Source organism: Rhinatrema bivittatum, chromosome 3, assembly GCF_901001135.1.
Source record: "Rhinatrema bivittatum chromosome 3, aRhiBiv1.1, whole genome shotgun sequence".
Classification (NCBI taxonomy): domain Eukaryota; kingdom Metazoa; phylum Chordata; class Amphibia; order Gymnophiona; family Rhinatrematidae; genus Rhinatrema; species Rhinatrema bivittatum.
The window spans coordinates 294,687,896-294,713,326 of NC_042617.1; the positions used below are offsets into that span (position 1 = coordinate 294,687,896).

General features: G+C 47.8%; 1 protein-coding gene across 5 annotated transcripts in view; it reads right to left on the minus strand.

Moving 5' to 3' along the window:
* The window catches only part of ATF1 (activating transcription factor 1), a 318,756-nt gene that overhangs the window by 101,397 nt on the left and 191,928 nt on the right, over positions 1–25,431 (minus strand). For 4 of the 5 annotated variants that reach the window (XM_029594977.1, XM_029594976.1, XM_029594981.1 and 1 more), the window contains one exon: positions 17,641–18,054. The exons of the other annotated variant lie outside the window; for it this stretch is intronic. In XM_029594977.1, coding sequence (XP_029450837.1) covers positions 17,910–18,054 — 145 coding nt within the window. In that variant the 3' untranslated portion in view covers positions 17,641–17,909. Of the gene's footprint in view, positions 1–17,640; positions 18,055–25,431 lie in introns of those variants that run through there. 5 annotated transcript variants of the gene reach the window in all.

Here is a 25,431-nt window from a genome sequence, read left to right on the forward strand (position 1 = left end):
AGAGGAGCCGCCGCGGGCTGCTGCGAATCCCAAGTCGCAGCGGCCCAAGAAGAGGAAGAGGCCCGAGAAGTTCAGGGCCGCTGCAGAGCCCATCCTGCAGCGACCCGCGAAGAGGAGGCCCAGATGTGAGAGAGAGGCTGAGGGTCTGTAGCGGGTGTGTGTGTGCGTGTATGAGATGAGTTGAGAGATTGTGTGTGGGAGTGAGGATCTGAATGTTTGCAGAGGCAGCATGTGAGAGCCTCTGTGTGTATGAGAGAGACAGTGTGTGACGGTGAGAGCCTTTGCTTGAGCAAGACAGCATGTGGGAGTGAGAGAGAGCCTGTGTGTGTGAGCGTCAGACAGCATGTGCCAGTGAGAGACTGTGTGTATGAATGATTGTATGAGAGACAGCATGTGACAGTGAGAGCCTGTGTGTGTGTGAGAGAGAGAAATGCATGTGAGAATGAGAACCTGACTGTGTTTGAGGGAAGAAGACGGAGAGAAAAGAAATACGGAAGAAAAAAGGACAATATAAAAGGAATTGGCAAAAAAAAAAAGAAAGGGAAGGTGGGAAAAAAAAAAAAAGCCTGTGACCGATTAGAAAACTAACATCAGCCAGCAAAGGTAAAAAAAAAAGAAAAAATTACTTTTTAGTGATTGGCACATGTAATCTTTGGGAATGTGCAAGAATAGCACTTTCTCTATGCGGATCTCACAATGTACGAGATCAGCATGGAGAAAGTGGAAGCCCACGGGGCCTGCACAGAGGAGGCAGCAGAATGGGCTTCAGTGTCAGTAGCAGCAATTGGCGCCTCCCCAATAGCCATGTGGCAGCAGTGATAGTGGCATCAAGATTACTGACATCTAGGGATGGTGGCAGTACCAGTCGGGGGGACCCCTTCCAAGCAGTGTGCAGAGGTTCAAAAGCAGCAGAGTCAGCCCAAGCTGACTACCATGAATGCTGCACACTCTTGCCTCTCTCTGAGAGCACACTGGTGGGACATGGCTGACGCAGGGGCAGCCAGCAGCTCTACGGTATTAGACATACCCTGAAAATAAGGCCTAGTGCATCTTTGGTAGCAAAAATTAATATAAGACACTGTCTTATTTTCGGGGAAACAGGGTAGTACACTATTTCAATGATTTTTTGCTTATTGGGAAGAGTGCCTCCGAATTCGGTATTCCCCTTACTCAAAATAATATAGAAGGCCCTGAATTTGGTATTCCCCTTACTCAAAACAATATAGAAGGCCCTGTTTCAGCCATAGAGTTTCTAGGTACTGAGCTAGATGTACGAGAGGGGGGCATCTATATTGCAACTGGAAAAGATAATCTAAAAGAAACTCTTGCATTGGTGGGTGTCAGGTGAAAAAGGAGTTCCAGTTTCTAATTGGTTTGCTTAGTTTTGCCTGTCATGTTATCCCAGGGGGGAGGATTTTCATCAAAATAGCTAGGACCAATGTAAAAATGGCAATAGGCCATTTGGTTAAACTTAGGTGGAATTTCCTGCAGGTTTGGAAACCAAATCAGCTACTACCTATCAGTATTTGAAGTTCAGTGTTAAATGACATACAATTATAAATACCCTTGATATACCTGCATTCCTAGAGACCAGATTAAGCTCTGTAGTGAGTTCAACTTTGAACTTATGCTAACTATTCTATGACCCGGTGGCATACTAAAAGGGGGGGGGGGGGGGGGGGGGGGGGGGAGGCAGTCTGTCACAGGTGGCAGCAGGGGGAGGGGTGACATTATCACCGGCAGAAAGGTCCTGCGATGGCACAGAACTGAGCAGGCCCGGTGCCACTGGGTGTGCAAACTGTGAAATTGCACAGGGCGGCACACCCGGTGCGGCAGTGGGAGCAGGGAATGCCCAGCGCACCCTGTGAGGTGACGTCGGAAGCAGGGAGAGGCCCACGAGGCCGCCAGTGGACTCTCTCTCACTGGCGGCTCAGAAGAGGACTTGGCCTATGAAGCCACCGGTGAATCCCCATCTCACCGGTGGGCTGGAAGAGGAATCAGTCCAAAAGGCTGCCGATGGACCCCATCTCACTGGGGCCAGGAAGAGGAATTGGCCCAATGAGGATGCTGGTGGACTCCATCTCACCGGCAGCCAAAGAAATAAGAAGGAGCCATTCTACACCTTCTCAGTGCCAGAATTCATTTTCCAAAACATGTGCAGCTAGCACATTTTCTATGCTGAACTCGCGATGCATGAGATCAGCATAGAGAAAGTGCTAGGCTCGCATGGTTTGATTAGCACACAGGTCAGCAGACGAGGAGGAGCAGTAGAATGGTATGTGTGTGTGAATGAGAGTCTTACTGGGGTGTGGGGATGTGGTGTTTGTGAATGGGAGCCTGACTGGAGGTGTGTGTGTGTGGGGGGGGAACCTTTCTGGGAGGTGGTGTGTATGTGTGTGTGTGTGGGGAACCTTTCTGGGAGGTGGTGTGTGTGTGTGTTGGGGGGAACCTTTCTGGGAGGTGGTGTGTGTGTGTGTGTGGGGGGGAACCTTTCTGGGAGGTGGTGTGTGTGTGGGAACCTTTCTGGGAGGTGGTGTGTGTGTGTGTGTGGGAACCTTTCTGGGAGGTGGTGTGTGTGTGTGGGAACCTTTCTGGGAGGTGGTGTGTGTGTGTGAACCTTTCTGGGAGGTGGTGTGTGTGTGTGTGTGTGGGAACCTTTCTGGGAGGTGGTGTGTATGTGTGTGTGTGGGGGGGGGGGGGGACCTTTCTGGGAGGTGATGTGTGTGGGAACCTTTCTGGGAGGTGTGTGTGTGTGTGTGTGTGAAGAAAATTTGTGCTGCCTCACTAATCCATTCCTTACTTTGGATGACTGGAAATAAAACATTTTCAGGTATGGAGAGCGGTGAATTTTCCATCCTTATTTGTTTAACTTATTGGATGTCTGTGTCTGCCATTTTGAAATAATTTATTTGGGAAATTTTTTAAATCTTGTACAAGCTCTTAATTACTACCGTATTTTCCGGCGTATAAGACGACTTTTTAACCCAAGAAAATCTTCTCAAAAGTCGGGGGTCGTCTTATACGCCGGGTATCGTCTTATAGGGCACACCTGCTCTCTGACCAGTTTCTCTCAATCACACACACATGCTCTCAATCAAATGCATTCTCTCACTTACACACAGGCTGGCTGCCTCTCTCTCACTCTCTCACTTCCACACACACCCCCCCCCCCCAAAGCACAAATAGTAGCTGCAGCAGCCTCCTCCTCCTCCAGCCCCCGCAGGCCAAGAAAGAAGAAACCCATCGGCCGCGGGAGGCTCATGCTGCTGTCTCCTTTCCCGATTACCAGCTCCTTCGACTGCTCGGGGGCCGATGCTGCTATCTTTTCATGCGGCACGGCTTTCTCCTTCCCGCGCACCGCACTGCCGTTGCCGCTGGGCTATCAGCACGTTCAAGCCCAGCGGGAACGGCAGCAGTGCAAAAAAAAAAAAAAAAAAAAGCTGTGGCATCCGCGGCTGGCCTTTTCTTCTTCCCCGCCCGCCCCCCCCCCCGACCCGGAACAGGAAGTGATGCGCGGGAAGAAAGAGCCGTGCCGCGTGAAAAAATAGCAGCGGCGACAGCAGGAACGGCCCCGAGCAGTCGAAGGAGCTGGTAATCGGGAGAGGAGACAGCAGCATGAGCCTCCCGCGGCCGATGGGTTTCTTCTTTCTTGGCCTGCGGGGGCTGGAGGAGGAGGCGGCTGCTGCAGCTATGCTCGGGGGGGGGGGGGGGGGGGGGGGGGGAAGTGAGTGAGAGAGAGAGAGAGAAGCAGCCAGCCTATGTGTAAGTGAGAGAATGCATTTGATTGAGAGCATGTGTGTGTGATTGAGAGAAACTGGTCAGCGAGCTCATGTGTGTGAGAGACAATGAAAGTGACTGCTCAGAGAGATGACTGATGTGTATGTGAGTGTGAGAGAGAGAAAAAGCATGGAAGTGAGAAATCTGGGTATGTGAGAAAGCATGGGAGTAAGAAGCCTGATTATGTGAGAGAGCGCATGGGAGCGGGAGGGCTGGCTGTGTGTGTGCGCGTGCATGAGAGAGAGACTGGTTGATAAGGTGACGGTGTGTGTGAGAGAAAGAGACTGGTGTGTGTGAATGTGAGAGAAAGAATGTGATTCAGGGAATGAGAAACCTGTGCACGTGGAGAGTGAGCATGGAAATGAGAGAGAGACTGGTGTGTGTGTGTGAGACAGAGAAAGTGATTATGAGAGTGAGAAGCCCGTATATGTACGGTAAGCAGAACACGGGAGTGGGAAGCCTGTGTGTATGTGTATGGCATGAGAGAAACTGTTCAGGAAGGTGTCTGGTGTGTGTGTCAAAGACTGTTTGGGAAATGATTGGTGTGTGAGAGACAGAAACTGGTCATGGGGGCATGACTGGTATGGTGTGTGTGAGAGACATGGGCCCTAAGGAAGAGGAATAGGAGAGCTGCTGGAGGGGGTAAGGAAAGGTGGCTTTTTAAGTTTATTTTTCTTGATTGACTGCCATTTTAATTATTTAATATTATGTGATGTGTCTGCTTTTTTGAAATATTTTATTGGTGTTTGGAGAATGTTTAATAGTTTTTATGAGTTTTTAATTGTTGGATGTTATTCTGTTCATAGCTGTTTTGAAACATTTATTCTGCTTATTAGTATAGTTTTACAATTATTTATGTGTGGGGATCTATAGCTGCTTGCTAGTTCTGTTTTCCTAATAAGAGGTATATTGGTTTTTAGGGCCTGATATACGGTATTTGTAGTGTTGCCTTTTCATAGATAGGGTTGCTCCTGTTTTGAGTGTAAAATTATTTTTTTTCTTAAAAATATGTATAAAAAAGGGGGGGTCGTCTTATACGCCCAGTCGTCTTATACGCCGGAAAATACGGTAGATATTATTCTGTTCCTTAGATCATTATAAAAAGAATATTTCCAAGTATGGTTTTACTAATATGATTGATTTATATTCCTTGATTTTATTGTTAGATGAAATCATTTATGAGGACTGGTGGTGTTTCTGTTTCTCCATTGCATACAGAGTCTGGCTTGTTGCGGTTTCTGGTTCTGTTTCTCTTTTATAGTTTACAGTCTCTTTATTCTGAATTTTGTGAGAGTGAGTGTTTACTGCATGTTTCATTGAGGTGTGTTAAAAAAAAAAAACAAAAACGAGGCAGCAAAAATGCTAGCACAGGCCCTGCCTGTGAGAGTAAGTGCCACTGTGTGTGTGTGTGTGTGTGTGTGTGTGAGACAGTGAGTGTATAGAAGAGTGTGTGTGTGCCTGTGTAGATATATGAGAGGGTGCCTGTAGGTATGTAAGTGAAGGTGCCTGTGTGGTGGGGTGGGGTGAGAGAGGAAGCATGTGTGTGCGCTCGTGGGTGAGACAGGAATCATGTGTGAGAGATACAGAGGAAGCGTGTATGTGTGAGAGACAGAGAGAGAGATGGATGAAACGTGTGTGTCTGTCTCTTTCACAAACACACACAAGCTCCTTGTGTCTCACCAAGCGTGTATGTGTGTGAGAGACAGAGGGAGCATATTTTATTTGTGTCTCTGTATGTGTGTCTATCCCAGTTCACGACAATCTCAGGGTGACAGGTATGGAGAGTGAGTGATTTTTAAAATCCTTATTAGTTTTAATTAATGGGTGTTATTTGATGTCTGCTGTTTTGAAAGCAGAGTTGCTTACCTGTAACAGGTGTTCTCACAGGACAAGCAGGATGTTAGTCCTCACATATGGGTGACATCATCAGGATGGAGCCAATCACGGAATACTTTTGTCAAAGTTTCTAGAACTTTGACTGGCACCTACTGGGCATGCCCAGCATGGCACTAACCCTGCATCCAGCAGGGGTCTCCCTTCAGTCTTATGTATAGCAAAAAGTGCGTGCGAAAAATAAAATAATAAATAACAAGCATACCCAACTCCATGGGATGGCGGGTGGGTTTCGAGAGGACTAACATCCTGCTGTCCTGTGAGAACACCTGCTACAGGTAAGTAACTCTGCTTTCTCACAGGACAAGTAGGATGGTAGTCCTTACATATAGGTGAATAACAAGCTGAGGATGCCCGCGCATGTACCAAAAACACCCAAAGACGAGCAAACAGGCACAACAGGGGTGATTCTTTGGATAACGTGCAGCCTGAATATCCCAGTGGGTGTAGAAGGAAGTTGGATATTACGCTGAGAATAGATTGCGTAGAACAGACTGGCCAAAGATAGAATCTTGTGTACCAGCTTTGTCTATGCAGTAGTGGGCTGCAAAGGTATGGAGAGAACTCCAGGTTGCAGCTTTACAGATATCAATAAGAGGTACAGAACGAAGATGTCCAACTGAGGTTGCCATTGCTCTAATAGAATGCGCCTTAACTCGTCCCTGGAGTGGAAGACCTGCTTGTTGATAGCAGAAGGAGGAGTCACAGCTTAAGCTTATCAAAAGAAACAAAGAGCTGGGTGGATTTCCTATGGCCTGCAGTGCGTTCCAAATAAAAGGCAACACGTTTGCAGTCCAAGGAATGCAGAGCCCGCTCAGCAGGAAGTGAGTGGGGCTTTGGAAAGAAAGTAGGCATCTGAAGTCGGTGAAACAATGTGACAAGGCGATAGTTAAAACCAGAAGAATTCTGGGCTGCATAGAGAGAGGAATATCGAGTAAGAAAAGGGAAGTGATTATCGCCTTGTACAGGTCCTTGGTGAGGCCTCACCTGGAGTACTCTGTTCAGTTCTGGAGACCGTATCTCCAAAGAGACAGAGAGAAGATGGAGGCGGTCCAGAGAAGGGCGACCAAAAAGGTGGAGGGTCTTCATCGAATGACTTATGAAGAGAGATTGAAGAATCTAAATATGTACACCCTGGAGGAAAGGAGAAGAAGAGGTGATATGATACAGACTTTCAGACACTTGAAAGAGTTTAATGATCCAAAGACAACAACAAACCTTTTCCGTCGGGAAAAAAATCAACAGAACCAGGGGTCACGATTTGAAGCTCCAGGGAGGAAGACTCAGAACCAATGTCAGGAAGTATTTCTTCACTGAGAGGGTGGTGGATGCCTGGAATGCCCTTCCGGAGGAAGTGGTGAAGACCGAACTGTGAAGGACTTCAAAGGGGCGTGGGATAAATACTGTGGATCCATAAAGTCTAGAGGACGTGAATGAAGAATGGGTGGCTCGTGGGAATGATGGCTACTACCTGGAGATAATACTCTTATTCAATAAACATACACACGGTTAATGCGACTCCAACATTGCTCTAAGCTTCAACGGCAAGAGGAAATGTGGAAAAAAGGATTTGCATTCACAAAAAAGCGGACAGTAGCTTGCTTGTTACGGCAGTTACTACCCCAAACCAAATAAGCCTGATATTTCACTTTCAATGCATATCCAGCATAGCTCTCTGTTTCAACGGCAGGGGAGAAAGTCTGATACTTCACTTTCAATGCATATCCAGCATAACTCTCTGCTTCAACGGCAGGGGGAATGAAGAAAAGTGGATCTATATACAGACAACAACCAACAAGGACTGAATTACATAGTCTGGGTGAACAAATAAGCATGGGTGTAGCTTGCTTATTGCGGCGGTTACTACCCCTAACTAATTAAGCTAGATATTTCACTTAGATGCAGTTCCAACACTGCTCTCTACATTAATGGTGGGGGTGGAAGGGAAATAGAACCAATAGGTTACTAAGAGCCAAGAGTAACAGATTAAGTATGAGAAAAAAAAAAAGGTGCGGGACTTGCTGGGCAGACTGGATGGGCCGTTTGGTCTTCTTCTGCCGTCATTTCTATGTTTCTATATGGATTGATTTAAATGAAACTCAGATACCACTTTCGGTAGAAATTTAGGATGAGTGCGAAGGACCACCCGATCATGAAGAAATTTCGTGTAAGGGGGATATGTAACCAGCGCCTGTAGCTCACTGATCCTGCGAGCAGACGTTAACGCCAGAAAGAAAAGGACCTGCCAAGTGATATGCCGCAACTCGCAGGAATGCAGAGGTTCAAACGGAGGTTTCATGAGCTGCGCTAAAACCACATTAAGGTCCCAAGACGGGGCCGGTGGAAGGAGAGGAGGCTTCAGGTGAAGCAATCCCTTCATAAAGCATACCATCAGGGGTTGTGTCGAGATAGAGACATCCCCTGTACCCCTATGGAAGGTGGCCACCGCACTGACATGCACTCTGATGGAAGAGGTTTGTAAACCCGTCTCCAACAGATGCCAGAGGTAGTCTAAAAACTGATTTGTGGGACAGGTAAAAGGATCTAACTTCTTTGAAGTGCACCACAACGAAAATAGTTTCCATTTAGAATGATAAGATCTTCTAGTAGAAGGCTTTCGTGAAGCTACTAGAACCTGGGATACAGAATCCGACAGATTGAGCGGTTGCAAAATCAATCTTTCAACATCCAAGCTGTCAGTGACAAAGCCTGAAGGTTGGGGTGGCGCAACTGTCCGTTCCTCTGAGATATCAGGGACGGATCCGTGCCCAGAGGAATCTGCGGACGCATTGAGAGATCCCGAAGGATGGGAAACCATGCCTGTCGCGGCCAGTAGGGGGCAAAGAGAATCATCAAACCCTTGTCTGTGCGTAGCTTCACGAGAGTCTTGCTGATGAGAGGAAGTGGTGGATAGGCATAGAGGAGGCCCTTCTTCCAGGATAGGGCAAACGCATCCTGAGGCAGAACTTGGTGACTGCAATGTAGGGAGCAGAAGTTGACCACTTTGTGATTGTGAGACGAGGCAAAATGGTCGATGCTTGGATATCCCCACTTCCGAAATATCCAGTCTGCCACTACAGGGTTGAGAGACCACTCGTGGGACTGAAACTCTCGACTGAGATTGTCCGCTAGAACATTGTCCACACCCGCCAGGTAGGTCGCTCTCAGAAGCATGGCCTGAGATAGAGCAAAAGCCCAAATTTGTGCCACCTCCTGACAAAGAAGGTAGGACCCGGTGCCTCCCTGCTTGTTGATGTACCACATCGCTACCTGATTGTCCGTTGGATCAGGACCGTTTTGTTGGACAAACAATCCTGAAACGCAGAGAGAGCATATCTGACCGCTCAGAGCTCCAGAAAATTTATCTGATGTTGCGACTCCTCTGCCGACCAGGTTCCCCCGAGTCTGCAGGTGGTTGACACGCGCTCCCCAACCTAGAGTGGAAGTGTCGATCGTTAAGATTATGTGAGGTTCTGGAGCTTGAAATGGTAGACCTTGAAGCAGGTAGGACTCCTGGGACCACCATGCCAGTGAGAGGCGAAGTTGCTTGGTGATGTGGACAATGTCGGACATTGGATGATGTGCCTGTGACCACTGGGACTTTAATGTCCACTGCATTACTCGCATGGCCAGACGAGCCACTGGGGTAACATGGACCGAGGATGCCATATGCCCTAGTAAGACGAGTAGATGACAAGCCGTCATGGTTCGGCGAGACTGTATAGCACGTGCCAGCGACGCCAGCATGTGAGCTCGATTCCTGGGAAGAAAAGCCCTTGCTTGGATCGTGTCGAGATCCGCTCCGATAAAGGAGAGGAACTGAGACGGAATCAGGTGAGATTTCTGATAATTTATTAGAAATCCTAATGATAGTAGTAGCTGCACTGTAAGATGGAGGGAGTGAAGAACTCCTTCCGATGACTGAGCTCTCAGCAATCAGTCGTCCAAGTAAGGATAGACATGAGTGCCCAGTCTTCTTAAGTATGCGGTTACAACGGCCAGACATTTCGTGAAGACACAAGGGGCCGATGCAAGGCCGAATGGAAGTACTCTGTGCTGGAAATGTTGGTCTCCGACAAGGAAGCGGAGGTACTTTCTGTGAGACGGGGTAATCGCGATGTGCATGTACGCGTCTTTCAGGTCTAGAGAGCAAAGCCAATCCCCCTGTTGAAGAAGTGAAAGTAAGGAGCCCAAGGTTACCATCTGAAATGTCTCTCTCCGTAGATGTTTGTTTAGAGCCTGAAGGTCTAATATCAGGCGAATACCTCCTGTCTTTTTTGGGATTAAAAAGTATCAGGAGTAGAATCCAAGCCCCTTCTGGGAAAAAGGAACCGGTTCTATGGCATTTGCTTGAAGAAGGGAAGTTACTTCCTTCTGTAGATGAAGATAGTGGTCAGAGGAAGTCCACCCCGGCCGAGGTGGATTGTCCGCCGGGACGGAGAGGAAGTTTAGATGGTAGCCTTGAGCTACGACCGACTGTACCCACCGGTCTCTGGTGATGTCTAGCCACATGGTGGTGAAGTGGCATAGTCGGCCACCGACAAGCAGAAATGGCAGAGGGGGATGATCTTCGCTCCCAAGCTGGAAGTCAAAATCCCGCAGCAGGACTAGGCTGGGCGGGAGGTTGCGTTTTCTGAGTCTGTGGCTGGCATGGTGCAGACTTTTGGAATGGGTGGGACGGACGAGCCCGTGCCAATAGGGGATAATATCTCTGGGCTTTGTATGCTGTTCTTTTAGCTTCTCGTCTAAACGGGCGCTTGGAGAGAGCCGAGAATTCCACATGAGCGGCCGAGAGTTGATGGAGTGTTTCGCTGTGGTCCTTCAGTTGTGCTACAATCTCCTGGATTTTTTCACCAAAGAGGTTATCCCCTGTGCAGGGGAGGTCAGCCAGATGATCTTGCACCTCCGAGTGGAGATCAGAGGACTTCAGCCATGCCCAACAGCGAGCGCTGATGCCGGCCGCTGACAACCGGGAGGCCGTATCAAAGACATCATACACCGATCTGACCTCATGTTTACCAGCATCGAAGCATTTTTTAATGATAGAGTTCAGCTGGTCTTGAAAGTGCTCTGGGAGGGACTCACCAAAGTCCTGCAGTTGTTTAAACAGGTTTCAATTGTACTGCATGATATATAATTGATATGACGCAATACGTGAAATGAGCATAGCTCCGTGAAACACTCTGCGGCCGAAAGCATCAAGAAACTTCTGCCCCTTCCCAGGTGGTGCTGAGGAATGAGGCTTTTGATGCTTGGCCCTCTTCTGGGCAGACGCCACCATTACCAACTGATGTGCCAATTGCGTCTTCTGGAAGCCTGGAGATGGCTGCACAAGATAGATTGCATCCGTCTTGCGGTTCACGGGAGGAACCAACCCAGGATGCTCCCAGTTCCGCTGCATCAAATCCTGTACAATTTCATGGACGGGGACGGACATGATTTCCTTTGGAGGATCCAGGAACTGAAGTACCTCCAGCATTTTATGTCTGGAGTCCTCCTCCATCTATAGCGTGAAGGGAATAGACTCCGCCATCTCCTTGATGAAGCTTATAAAGGAGAGGTCTTCCGGCGGAGATTTGCACCTTTCCTCTGGAGGTGACGGCTCCGAGGGAACTTCGGTTGAGTCCTGGGAATCAGATGTATCATCTGTCCACGGATCATATGATTGATTCCCTGCATCCATCGGTGGTCGTAATGGAAGAGATGGGATCCCTCCCGCCGGAGGAGGCCTTGGCATCGATAAATCGAGATCCGGTATTGGTGCCGGGCGAAGTGGCACCGATGGCATCAGGGACTTCACCGGTGTCCTCTGTGGGCACTCCCGAAGGCCCCGGAATGGGTTCCAACCTCGGCGCGTACTCTTCCCCTGATGAGAGCAGAATGGGCGTCGAGGGAGCCATGGGGATCGGCGATTTCCTCGGTGCCCCCGGCAGGGCACTGATAAGCAAGTCAAGCTTATCTAGAAGAGGAAGTAGCATCGGGGCACGGGCACCGGTGCTGGTGGTCTCGGGAGGCTTTGGACAGCCTGGACCACTGCCTCTTGCACCATCCGGTGCAATTCCTCTCGGAGTACTGGGGTGGTGAGCCCCAGGTCCAGAGTGGGAGGCATGGCGGGCAACGCCGGAGGATCCACCGGTCCCGGTAGAGTCTCGGCAGCTGCCCCACCGAAGGTGAGGGATGCCTCAGTGCATCCGGCTTCGAGGGCAATTCATGCTCCTCAGCTCAGGTAGTCTTCTTCAGTGGCTCGAGACTCGATGAGGGTGCCACCGGTGCTCCGGAAATCGAAGGCACTGGTCTCTGATGTTTGTGCCGGTGCTTCTCCCGGTAGTCAGCTTTCCCCAACTCCGCATCGAAGATGGGGACGCCAAAGATCGAGACACCGATCGGGATTCTCCGGCATCGGAACGAGGACGATGTTTCGCCGGAGGCTGAGTCGATGGCATCTGTGGAGATAGACGCTGAAATAAAAGCGCCATCTTCTCCAAATGCGCCAGACGGCCTTTCGGGGTCATTTGGGCACATTTGGTACGTCACCACGTTATGTGACTGTCCGAGACACAATACATAGACCAAATGGGGGTCCGTGATTGACATAGTCCTCGGACAGTCAGGGCACAGATGAAAACCCGTCGCCATCGTGGCCGTCGAAAACTTTAGGCCGGTTGCGGATGGTGCCGACAAGGCCCCGAGCAGTCCCCACCAGGAACCGACCGAAAAACAGGGCAAACTTACCGTACGGACATGGTAATCAACAGCGGAGATGGAAGACCCCTAGGGGGTATAAACCTTTGCAAGTTTTGAAAAGAAATTTCCTGAGGAAAAATTCCTGTCAGGAACTTGAAGAGCTCCAAAAATCCATGTGGCTATAGCTGCGCGGAAAAAAAGAGATTGAAGGGAGACCCCTGCTGGATGCCATGCTGGGCATGCCCAGTGGGTGCCAGTCAAAGTTCTAGAAACTTTGACAAAAGTATTCTGTGATTGGCTCCATCCTGATGATGTCACCCATATGTGAGGACTACCATCCTGCTTGTCCTGTGAGAAATATTTTATCAATGTTTGGGAAATTTTTAAAAATTTGTACAGGAGCTTCTAATTATTGAATATTCTATTCATCAGCTGTTTTGAAATGTATATTTTTTAATATGGTTTTACTATTCTGATTGATTTATATTTCTTGATTGTATTGTTTTGAGGAATAGTGGTTTTCTGCTTTTCCACTGCATACAGAATCTGGCTTGTGGTTTCCAGTTCAGTTTTTGTCTGCACGTGTGTGTGTGTGTTAGCATGTGAGAGAGGGATGGAGGAAGCATGTCTGTGTGAGAGAGTCACAGAGGAAGTGTATGTGTGTGAGAGAGGTACAATCCTAAGATTGATATATAGTGGGGGGCACGCATGCACACAATATGCTCCCTCTCTCATAGACGCACACATACATGCTTGGTGAGAGACACACGCTTTGTGTGTCTTACACACACACACACACGCGCGCTTTGTGTGTCTTACACACACACGCTTTGTGTCTCTTACACACACGCACACACACTTTGTGTCTCTTACACACACGCACACACGCTTTCTGTCTCTTACACACACACACACACGCTTCCTCTCTCACACATGCATACAAAAAATGAACTGAAAACCACAAGCCAGATTCTGTATGCAGTGCAACAATGGAAAAGCAGAAAAACACTATTCCTCAAAACAATAGAGCGAGAGGTTTTTAAAATCCTTATTAGTTTTAATTATTGGGTGTTGTCTGATGTGTCTGCTGTTTGAAATATTTTATCGATGTTTAGGAAATTTTAAAATTATAATTGGGTGGGGGGGGGGGGGGGTGTCAAAGAAGTATCCACCCCAGGTGCCAAATACTCTAGGTTCGCCTCTGCCATGACCTGCTTTTACTCCATCCATATCTAGTCTTCTTGATTGCTTTGACTATTTGGGAAGGGGGGAGGAAACTCTTCTTCTGTATGTTCTGTAATCTGTTTCTACGGTTTGGGAGAGAAAATGTTAAAAATGTATCCAGTGCATATTGTTTTCTTTGTACTGACAATTTTTCTTAATAAACAGTTTGAACATTAAAGCAAAAAAAAAAAAAAAGCTAAGACCATAGCTGCCATTCAGAAAAAATATGTCAGAAGAACAGAGCCCATCAAGCATGACATTAAAGTGTGGGAGCAAACCCTGCAATCACTCAATGGGCTTGCAATATGGCAAGATTCCCCTAGGTTCAATTGTGAACTGGATCTTTTCACTAATGCATTGGGTGGGCAAGGCTTTGGTATTTTCTACAGATAGATGTGTGGAAACTTGACCAATATCATGGCATGAATATGGGACAATCAAGGACATTACTTTCCTCGAGCTGTTCCCTGTTAATGGTGTCCATTCATATTTGGATCAGGTCCTTGGCAACAGGTGCAGTTTTCAGGTTAATTTGTTGGTGGTGGAGTCCATCAATAGTTTGTTGGCAGGACCGAAGGTATGAAGGAGTTAGTGCTTCAATGCTTGTGATACAGCATCTCATTACACTCAGCACATGTGCCGGATATCAAGAACAGCATTGCTGACTCTCCCATTTTAAGTGGTCATCTGTCAGGTCTCTAGCTCCAGAGGCAAATGTCTTCATGATACATAGTCTACCTGAGATTTGGTGGTTTGACACCCCCCCCCCCCCCTCGAAATTTGGAAGCTGCTGATAGACTGTCGGAAAGTACCAAAAAGGTTCTGAGTCTGATTTTCAGTCTTTATTCGCCATGGAGGGCAGCGATTTGTCATAGCCAGTCACAATGCGATCTCAGGTTAAATATATTTTGCAGCACAAGCATAAAAGCATTGCCAAATCTACAAAGGCAACACATTTGACAGGTATAGCCTGCTTTGCGAAGGCACTGGTGCTCAAAAATCCCTCAGCTAGCTTTACAGTAAGAAGACTGATGCAAGGGTTGGGTAAGATCTGCAGGTTGGAGGCATGGTCAGGACTCCTGGGCGAGTGATTCTGCACATTCATAGGTCCAAGATAGCCCAAACAGTGAAAGACAAGTTGGTTAATCTGAACAGATTGAAGGGAGACATCCCCTCCCTAATGCATAATCTACAGAGTTATCTGACCCAGAGACTGCGCAGCCCGGGGCCTTTGCTGCTACACAGCAACAGGCACCCTTTATCTCGTTTCCAGTTTGCACGGGTTCTTTAGATGCACTTGAGAATATGAGAGATGGACAACAAGTGGTTCACTTGACATTCATCCTGAACTGGTGACAACAACAGTATTAGGGCTCCCGGACAAAACTATAATATCTATAGGCAAATGGCTGTCACTGAGATGCCAACCGTATGTAAAGTCTGAGGGTTATTTCATGTATTATGCTTATTTCAGGTACAGGTAAGATAATGTGCTTCTCATCTGACCCGTGGGGCACTCCTGTACACTGAGTAAACAAATGAGTAAAAGTGAGGACCCTGGGAGAACAGTTGGGCATGTGGCCCTCTTGAATCTTGTTAATTTGAATGGGGCAGTGTGGGATGCATTGGGACTAGCTCATACCCCTCATGTGGCACATGCATCGAGCACAAACTCTCCCCTGGGAGATAATTCTTCGCTTTGGTAGCAATGGTAAAGTGTCAATGCTCAGTATGGAGCTTGTGCAAACAAATGCAAAAAGACTGCATTGCCATTGTGAATTTATTCCCCTGAGTCATGCATCATTTGGTCCTACAGGATCCCCCTCTTGAGAAAACTAAGAAAAAATTGAATAAATGGATTAGTAGATTCATGCCTAAGGTATCAGTCTGGTACAGAACTTAATTGACAAGAACGGTCCTAGTTTGTTTGACCCAGATGGAGTGCATTTGTCAGACGTTGGCCTTGATAAATTAAATAGTGACTTACACGATGTTGGTGACATGGCATGGCCACAACTTCTAATTTTGAGGAGCCCCCCCCAAGCAAACAAGGTATGGTTACCAGAGGGCCATGGTGGTTGGGGTGGCCAGCATGTGCTGACTCTGAGCCTTTCGTGCAGTTTTGTGGCTATGGCGAAGCAGTTAAAAGACCCTCATTACAATTTCTGCCTGAGCAACTAATGATGATCTGCTGCAACTGCAAAAGTGCTTTCCACTTTGATGGAAGAGAATAGAATACTGACACTGCCTAACACTGGACCCCAGACTTTTTCGGAACAGGGGCACAAATTGCGTAGTGGACAGCTTCTATGGCAGAGTCCGAAGGCAAATGACTATGAAGCATCACAGGCGTAGGTGGTGACTGGTCACCCCAAAAAGCATATTTCATTATTACTGGATTGTCGTTAATAGGTTGCTGGAATGTTTGAATATATAAGCTGCCTTTTGCTGCAGACATATTCCTATATAAAGTTCTTTCTGCAATCAATAGCATGCAGTGTCTTTATTCATCCGAAGATGTATGATTGCAATGATGATGCGGGAGTCTCATCTGGCTGCACTGTAGTAAAAATTCCAAAGTGGATTTCATCAATTTCATAGTACGCTTCAAAGAATTTGCATTTGATTTTCTAAAAAATCTGAATTTTTAAAATCTTCTCCAAATTTGTTTGAAAGAATACAAAAAGATTTTCCCAAGCCAAAAGTTCTATTGATATTCATCTCTTTCAATTGGACTTTGAATTATTTGCACATCTCTAGGTCAGACTTGGAAGCAGAGGACAGAAGTGATCCACTGCTGCTGTCATAGCTGAACCTTGTGTTGGGACAAACTGTAGAACACTAATTGGATGAAGGTGCACTAGATTAGCACCAACTAGGAATATAAAATGAGAGGGTTTGGAGATGGCCTTTGAGGGAAGGATAAAGCACAATAAAAATACATAGAAAACTCTTGGTTTTTAAAGATTAATTGCAAAAATATATTGGTCTAAAATTTTCTTCAGAAGATTCTTACAATTATACCACAATGTATAAAATATTTTGCAAAAAATTACGACATTTCTCTTAAATCTTGTATGACAGCCTAATTAGAAAACCCCTTTGACAAATGTATTCAGCTCATATATACCTTTGCTGAACTGTTCATACAGCAAAGTACTTAAACTTCTATTCTAGAAATACACTAAGCAACAGACGCAATCTCACTCCCACAGAATAACCAATGCATGTTCAATCATATATATATATATTTATATAAAATCATCACACAATTTATTATATATTTATATAAATTTCATCACACTCAGTAGCCAAGAACAAAGTGTGTGTATATCTCTCTCGCTCTCTATATAGATATATATACACATACACACGCATACATATATGTATGTGCACATATATATGTATATACGTAAACACCTTCAACTTTAGAACAACTGTACCCACTCAACCCAAATTTTGGTTTAAAGTAACTGGACTAGTAATTGTTTTTAATGTTCAATATGCTTTGGATGTCCTCCAGAAACAAACTTGAAAAATAGTTATGTTGCCTACTACAGAAGCTTTCTGAATGTTGAAGGAAACACAGCAAACAAAATAAAAATTAAACCTAGTAAGTACGGCCACAAGTACTTGGTGGTTAAAGGAGCCACTGCATTCTCCTCTGTGCCTCTCTTCCCCTCCCCTATTTCTACATATGACAATAAAAGATAAAATGTGATGACAAACAAGTGACAGATAAACAGAAACTAGGTAAAGAGCTTGCCAGATAAGTAAACATAATTTATACTTATAGCAATGTATTAGCTCTCCTTTTGTCTTTAGAACCTGTATACAAGGATTAACAGGCTGAAGCCAAAATATTTACATATAGATAACTTGGGAGAAAAACCCAAAGATCTGAAAATCAAGAAATTAAAGCCTATATGGTTATATATATGCTGCTAATGGCAAAGATTTTCTTGCATCTTTATATTCCTGTACTATTTTCCTTGTGTTACTGATTTCACTGGAAACTGCTCATCACAGAAATTTGCATCCCTTATTATTCCAGACATGATCTAGGGCTTCATTTAAAGTAGCCACTTGTTGCAGCAGGAGCTTTCTCCATGTCTCTCCTCTTTTTTTTTTTAACTTTGTCCCTCAACTTGTTGTACATGGATTCTTTACTGTCTTTTAAAGTTGTGAAATCTAGATAAAAAAACAGTTTTCGGTTTTGACCTTTCACTTTAAAGTTTTTAGAAAATTCAGTATAAAAAAAAATTAACCCTCCCCCCCTCCCAAACTCATACAGTCCACAAAAAAAGATTTTCTCCATGGTCCCTTTTTTCTTACACTGTTTTATGACAGTAAAGATCTTTTAAAGTCTTTAGCTCTTCAATTAGAGTTTTGTTTTGATTTTCAAGAACTGCAACTCGATTTTCCAAACACTTAACATATTCTTTCTTCTTTCTACGGCATTCCCGGGCAGCTTCCCTAGAATCAGAAATAAAACGTTATACAGAATCTTTTTTTTTTAATTTAATTTTTTTTTTATTTTAGACATGTTTTCATTTCCTAATAAGATGTGTCTGCAAATGGAAATTCTGTCTTACCTGTGCAAATTCCTGTTCTACTAGCTCCCTCAACAGTTTGGGCCTCAGGGTATATCCTCTAGTTATGCAGTTTCAGACACCAATTAAATTGCAGATCTTGGGATGTTTTCAATCATCATCAGATAACCCTGGCTCTGCTGCTCCCCTCTGCTTCAACTGAGAAAACTTCCAACATCTCAAAACTTAAAAATACTAATAAAGCACTTAATTAAAACTGCCAAGCTATTACAAATTTCCAAAACATTAAAACCACCACCACCATAATAATGACAGGATGGGTTGGTCCAGATTAGTGGGCAACGTGATAGAACAAGAATTGACAGATCTTGTTCTACCCAGTTAGTCTAGACCTCAGAGATACACCAAAGCAGCACCCTATGGGGTGGGGGAGGAAGGATAGAGCAGCTAGAATTACCATTTAAGACTCCACCTAAAGACATGTATTCATTCATTCTGTACTGCTTTGAAAACCTATGTAACATACTACTTCCTTGCGTATCTGCTCTACTTATGTTAGCTTTCTCTGCAAGAGGCTACAGATACTGCTCTACATTAAATGTACTCTTATAAATTACATAATTCTCTGTGTGCAGCCAGGGCCGATTCTAGGGTATTGCGGGGATCTGGGCAGTACAGGCTGTGCAGGGCTCCTTAACCAAGAAGTAGGGGATGGAGGGGCTAAGAGGGAGAGATCCCCTCATAAAATCTGGATAAGCTAGAGAGGAAGGTTCCGCTTTGAAAATATCTATCAAACATTTGAAGAAACAGAAATGAGGAAAAATACATCCTTTGGGTCTCTTTCAGCACTGGCAAACCTCAGAATCAATGCATGCTAAATGGAAAGCATGCAGGCCAGATTCATCATTCCTCTTCCCACCAGGGACAATCGTATGCATAGCTTCGTGTGTTTCAGAAATACGGGTCCATACCCATTGCATTCATGGGGTAGCTGCCAACTGGCTGAAATCTTTCTTGATGAATAAATTGCAGAGTAGTGATTGATGACCAGACTTACTATTTCTGGCTGTTATGATATGTCCCAAAAGGATCTCCATTATTGTTGAGATTACTTACCTGATAATCTCCTTTTCCTTAGTGTATGCAGATGGACTCAAAACAAATGGGTATTGTGTGCTCGTGCTAGCAGTTGGAGACGGATCTGACGTCAGCACGGGTACATATACCCCCACAGGAAGTGTAGCAAATCAGTAATCTTCCTTGCAAAAGCTTTTATGGATATATGTGTAACTGTCCGATCGATTAATCAGCAGGATTACCCTGACCAATTGATGGTAGCTGGAGACCGCCAGTGTACTCAGCCGGAAGGCGTCGATACCCGGCAGGGTGTATGCCCTATATAAGCAAACATGGCTTACCGTGAGACGGTGAATCCCCATGTATACCGGCAGGCGGGCGGGATGCTGAGTCCATCTGCATACACTAAGGAAAAGGAGATTATCAGGTAAGTAATCTCAACATTTCCTAGCGTGTAGCAGATGGACTCAAAACAAATCGGATGTACAAAAGCTACTCCTGGACTGGGCGGGAGGTTGCCCGAGGACCGTGTAGGATTGCCCTCGCAAATGCTGTGTCCTCCCGGGCCTGGACATCCAGACGGTAGAATCTGGAGAAGGTATGGAGGGAGGACCACATCACCGCTTTACAAGGCGACAGCAGCTTAGCTTCTGCCCAAGAGGCCGATTGTGCTCTGGTAGAATGAGCCGTGACCTGTAGAGGCGGTGGTTTACCCGCCTCTACATAGGCTGCCTTGATAACTTCTTTAATCCAGCGGGCGATGGTCGGCCGTGAGGCTGCTTCCCCTTGCTTCTTCCCGCTGTGCAGGATGAACAAGTGGTCCGTCTTTCGTACTACTTCTGACATTTCCAGGTATCTGGATAGCAGTCTGCCGATGTCGAGATGACGTAGTATTCGACCTTCTTCCGATTTCTTCAAACCTTCCGTGGTAGGCAAGGATATGGTTTGGTTGAGGTGAAAGTGTGAAACCACCTTGGGTAAAAAGGATGGAACTGTGCGAAGATGGATAGCCTCTGGAGTGATTCTGAGAAATGGATCACGACAGGACAGTGCTTGCAGCTCTGAGATGCGGCGTGCTGAACATACGGCCAGCAAGAACACCATCGTCAAGGTTAACAAACGGAGAGATAGGCCTCGAAGGGGCCTGAAGGCGGATCCCGCTAGAAATTCCAATACTAGGTTGAGGTTCCACAAGGGCACTGGCCACTTCAGTGGCGGGCGAATGTGTTTGACTCCTTTCAGGAAACGTGAAACGTCTGGGTGTTTGGCAATGGAGTTGCCGTCATGCCTGGGACCGTAGCAAGACAGCGCTGCTACCTGTACCTTGATGGAGCTGAGGGACAGACTCTTCCGAAGTCCATCTTGTAGGAAGTCCAAGATGAGAGGAATCTTAGCGGCATGTGAATTGGTGCCGTGAGAGTCGCACCAGGCTTCAAAAACTCTCCAGATCCTGATATATGTCAGTGATGTGGAGAACTTGCGTGCTCAGAGGAGTGTATCTATTTCCGGCTCCGAGTATCCTCTTTTCTTCAGTCTAGCCCTCTCAATGGCCAGACCGTAAGAGAGAATTGAGCTGGATCCTCGTGGAGGATGGGACCTTGCTGCAGCAGGTCCCTGTGTGGAGGCAGGCGTAGAGGATTCCCTGCCAGTAGTCTTCTCATGTCTGCGTACCAGGGTCTTCTTGGCCAGTCCGGGGCCACTAGAAGAACTAGGCCTCTGTGTCGCTGAATCCTGTGTATAATGGCGCCCAGCAGGGGCCACGGAGGAAAGGCGTATAGCAGGATCCCCTGAGGCCATGGTAGTACCAGGGCATTGATCCCCTGGGCCCGAGGATCCCGCCTGCGGCTGAAATATCTGGGAACTTGAGCGTTGGTCCTGTCCGCTAATAGGTCCATGGCTGGCGTCCCCCATCGATCCACAATTATCTGAAAAACTGTGGGTGACAGCTGCCACTCCCCCAGGTTTAGGCTTTCTCTGCTGAGGAAGTCTGCTGTCGTGTTGTCCTTCCCGGCAATGTGGACGGCGGAGATGTCCTGAAGATTTGCTTCTGCCCAAATCATCAGGGGAGTTATTTCTAGGGACGCTTGTTGGCTTCTGGTTCTGCCCTGTCGATTGATGTATGCCACTGTGGTGGCGTTGTCTGACATCACTCTGACCGCACTGTCGCGAAGTCTGTGGGCAAATCACAGGCACGCAAGCCTGACTGCCCGTGCCTCTAGTCGGTTGATGTTCCACCTTGACTCTTCTCTGGTCCACCGCCCTTGGGTGGTGAGTTCCTCGCAGTGTGCTCCCTATCCGATCAGGCTGGCATCTGTGGTGAGCAGAATCCAGGTTGGGGAGGACATTCTTGACCCCCGGCTTATGTGGCCGGGCTGTAACCACCACCGTAGCCGATTCCGCACTCTGGCCGGCAGAGGTAGGTGTATGGTGTAGTTCTGCGATCGTGGACTCCATCGAGATAGAAGGGCGCGTTGCAATGGTCTCATATGAGCCCGCGCCCAAGGCACCACTTCCAGAGTGGATGCCATGAGGCCGAGGACTTGTAGGTAATCCCGAGCTGTGGGCCGGCTGGCGCTCAGCAGGACCTGCAGATGATTCTGGAGTTTTGACTGTCTCTTGGAGGTCAGGCTGACCTTGTCGTCTTGGGTGTCGAATTGGACCCCTAGGTATTCCAGTGACTGGGATGGCTGTAGGGAACTCTTCTTTATGTTGACTACCCATCCTAGACTTTCCAGAAGAGCTATAACTCTGTTGGTTGCCCGGTGACTCTCCTCCGGTGACTTTGCCCTGATCAGCCAATCGTCCAGGTAGGGATGGACGAGAATTCCTTCCTTCCTGAGTGCTGCCGCCACTACTACTATGACCTTGGTAAAGATCCGCGGCGCCGTGGCTAACCCGAAGGGTAAAGCTCGGAACTGGAAGTGCTGATTCAGGACTTTGAAGCGTAAATAGCGCTGGTGATCCCGATGGATTGGGATATGCAAGTAGGCTTCCGACAGATCTAGGGAGGTGAGAAACTCCCCTGGCTGTTCTGAATTCTTGACCGACCGCAGAGTTTCCATGCGAAAGCTGGGGACCCGTAGGTGTCGATTGACTGACTTGAGGTCCAGGACGGGCCTGAAAGTGCCCTCCTTCTTGGGTACTATGAAATAAATGGAATAATGCCCAGAATTTATCTCTCCTGCAGGTACTGGGATTATGGATCTTAGGGCCAGGAGCCTCTGTAAGGTCACTTCTAGTGCCGCTTTCTTGATCGGTGAGCAAGGAGATTCCACAAACTTGTTCGGTGGAAGCCGAAGAAAATCCAGGTAATATACTTCCCGGATGATGGCGAGGACCCACTGGTCCGAAGTGATCTCGACCCACCTGCGGTAGAAGAGGGTTAGCCTGCCCCCTATGGCTGCTACCCTCGGATGGGTCAGCTGATTGTCATTGTGGGTTACGGCCGGGGCCAGAACCCGGGCCGGTTCTCTTCTTGGTGTGCTTAGTCCGAAAGAGCTGGTTCCTGGCCTGAGAACGAGGTGCTTGATAGCAAGTCCTGTAGGGGTTGAAGCGCTGCGAGTTTCTACCTCTGGATGGTCTAGAAACAGAACGCTGGCTCCTCCTTGACCTGTCTTCTGGTAGACGGGGTAATGGAGAGGCACCCCATTTAGTAGCCCAGTTCTCGAGGTCGCTGCCGAACAGTAGGGAACCCTTAAAGGGCATTCTTGTGAGTCGTGTCTTGGAGGACGAGTCGGCCGCCCAATTGCGTAGCCAAAGCTGTCTCCTGGCTGCCACTGAGGAGGACACTCCCTTGGCTGCCGTACGGACGAGGTCGGAGGCTGCGTCAGTGAGAAATGCGAGAGCTGATTCCATGTCTTCTCCCGGGGTGTTGTTTCTTGCCTGTGATAAACAGGAGCGCGTCACCACGGTGCAGCAAGTCGCGATTCGAAGGGACATGGCTGCTACCTCAAAAGCTTGTTTCAGAATGGTGTCCATGCGTCGGTCATGCGTATCCTTGAGGGCTGCTCCCCCCTCCACCGGAATGGTGGTGCGCTTCACAATTACGTTAACTATGGCGTCTACCCTGGGGCACGCCAGCAGCTCCTTGAACGCCGGATCCAGAGGGTACATGCCAGACAAGGCCCGACCCCCTTTGAATGAGGCCTCCGGTGCCTTCCATTCCAGCTCGATTAGCTGCTGTGCTGCTTGTAGGAGGGGAAAGTGGTGAACTGTTTGGCGCAGGCCCTCTAGCAGGGGGTTCTTTATAGGGTCCCCTGGGGCGTCCTGGCCCGGAATGGCCAGCTCCGATAAGCATTGTGAGACCAGGCCTGGAAGATCTTCTTTCCGAAAGAAGCGTCTCATGGTCCAATATGGTTCTATCTCCGAGGGAAGTTCACCCTCCTCAGGGGGCTCCTCATGTTCCTCGGAGCAATCCAAATCCCCATAATCGGGGCTGTCGGGTGGCGAGTGGCCGCACCCAGGTCTCGAGGGTCCAGGGGCCGGATCAACCGGGACGGAAAGACCCATACGAGGAGCAGACTGCATCTGGACAAAGGCGTGAATCCCCTTAAATAATTCCACCCAGGAAAGCGAAGCCGGATCTGGCCGGCAGGGGTACCAGGTCTCTCGGGTTCCCTGGCTGCTCGCCGCGGCCTGCCAAGTCCGGTGTGGTCCCTAAGGAACCGCTGGGCTGGGACGGGTCTTGTCCTGGAACTCCCATGGCTTCCTCACATTGGGCACATAGGGAGTCTGCTTCCTCGCTCTGTGTGGCTCTGAGGTTGCATGCTGAGCAGAGGCTTAGAGCGTTCATGCCTGATTCTGAAGGTGCCGGCTCTGCGGACGCATGGGCTCTCTTATGCTCCATTCGCCTGAAATGCGGTGTCGCCCAACGATGTGCGCCTAACACATGCGCTTAACAGCATGCGCCTAGAACGGGCGTCTTATAAACGTGCGCCTATAACGGGCGGCTTTATAAACGTGCGCCTAAAACGTGCGTCTATAACGGGCGTCTTATAAATGTGCGCCTATACGGGCGTCTTAGAAAGTGCGCGTATCCTAGTAGCGTGCGCTAACAACGTGCGCCTATCGCGTGCGCGAACAACGTGCGCCTATCGCATGCGCTAACAACGTGCGCCTATCGCATGCGCTTAGCAAGCAACGTGCGCTTAATTGGAGAAGATGAATAGGCAGGCAAAATGGCGACCTCCTAGGCGGGCTGCCTCGTAGGCAGGCCCAGTTAGTCCACACTTCCTCGGAGACCAAGTAAAGATGTACGCCTTACCTTGTCTTCGGCGCTTCCCGGCTGCGACCCGGGCGGTCTCCGGCTGCGGGGGGAGAGGGGAATACCTTCACCGCCGCGCTTAAGGAAGTGCACTTGCTGCCTCTAGGCTGCGCCCGAACTCGTCTCGCTCGGGGGCCAAGTCCACGCCGGGACCGAGGCTGCCTCTAGGCCGCGCCCGAACTCCTCTCGCTCGGGGGCCAAGCCACGCCCGAGCCCTTCTCACTCGGGGGCTGGGTCCCTGCCGCGAACAGGCCACCGGACCGAGGCTCTTACCTCCGAGGGACCACGGAAGTCAGCTCGGGAAACTCAACTGGGTGAGTGACCGCCTGGTATCACCACAGGAGTGCGGGGCTCGTCTTCAGTAGGTTTCTTCTATGAATTTAGTCGTTAGAATTTGGAAACACGCTCAGCGAGCGTGGGGTAGCTCCAAACTGCTTTGGAGACGGAAATTACTGATTTGCTACAATTCCTGTGGGGGTATATGTACCCGTGCTGACGTCAGATCCGTCTCCAACTGCTAGCACGAGCACACAATACTCATTTGTTTTGAGTCCATCTGCTACACGCTAGGAAATTCATGTTTTGTTTTGGGGGTTTTTTTAAATACATATCTTCACTTCCTGGGTGCTGTACTGAGAGCAGTGGGGGTAAATGTTTATATGCATGCAGATAATATCCAGATATTGTACCTTGGTAGCATTTTTGTGAGTACTCCCTGGAATGACTTTCAATGTTGATGAATAAAACAGCTGATTGAATTTATTTAACTAGATTAAAACTGAACAGAGAAAAAACAGATTCTTTGGATTGAACTTCTTTATGGCCAGAGGAATTCTGAGGTATGGGTAGGCAATACCTTGTTTTTTTTTGTTTTCTGAAACTAAAAATCTACAGATTCTTTTCAACCAGGGGTTCACAAATAGGGATGTGAGTCCCCCATGGAGGGGCATAAATGATTCT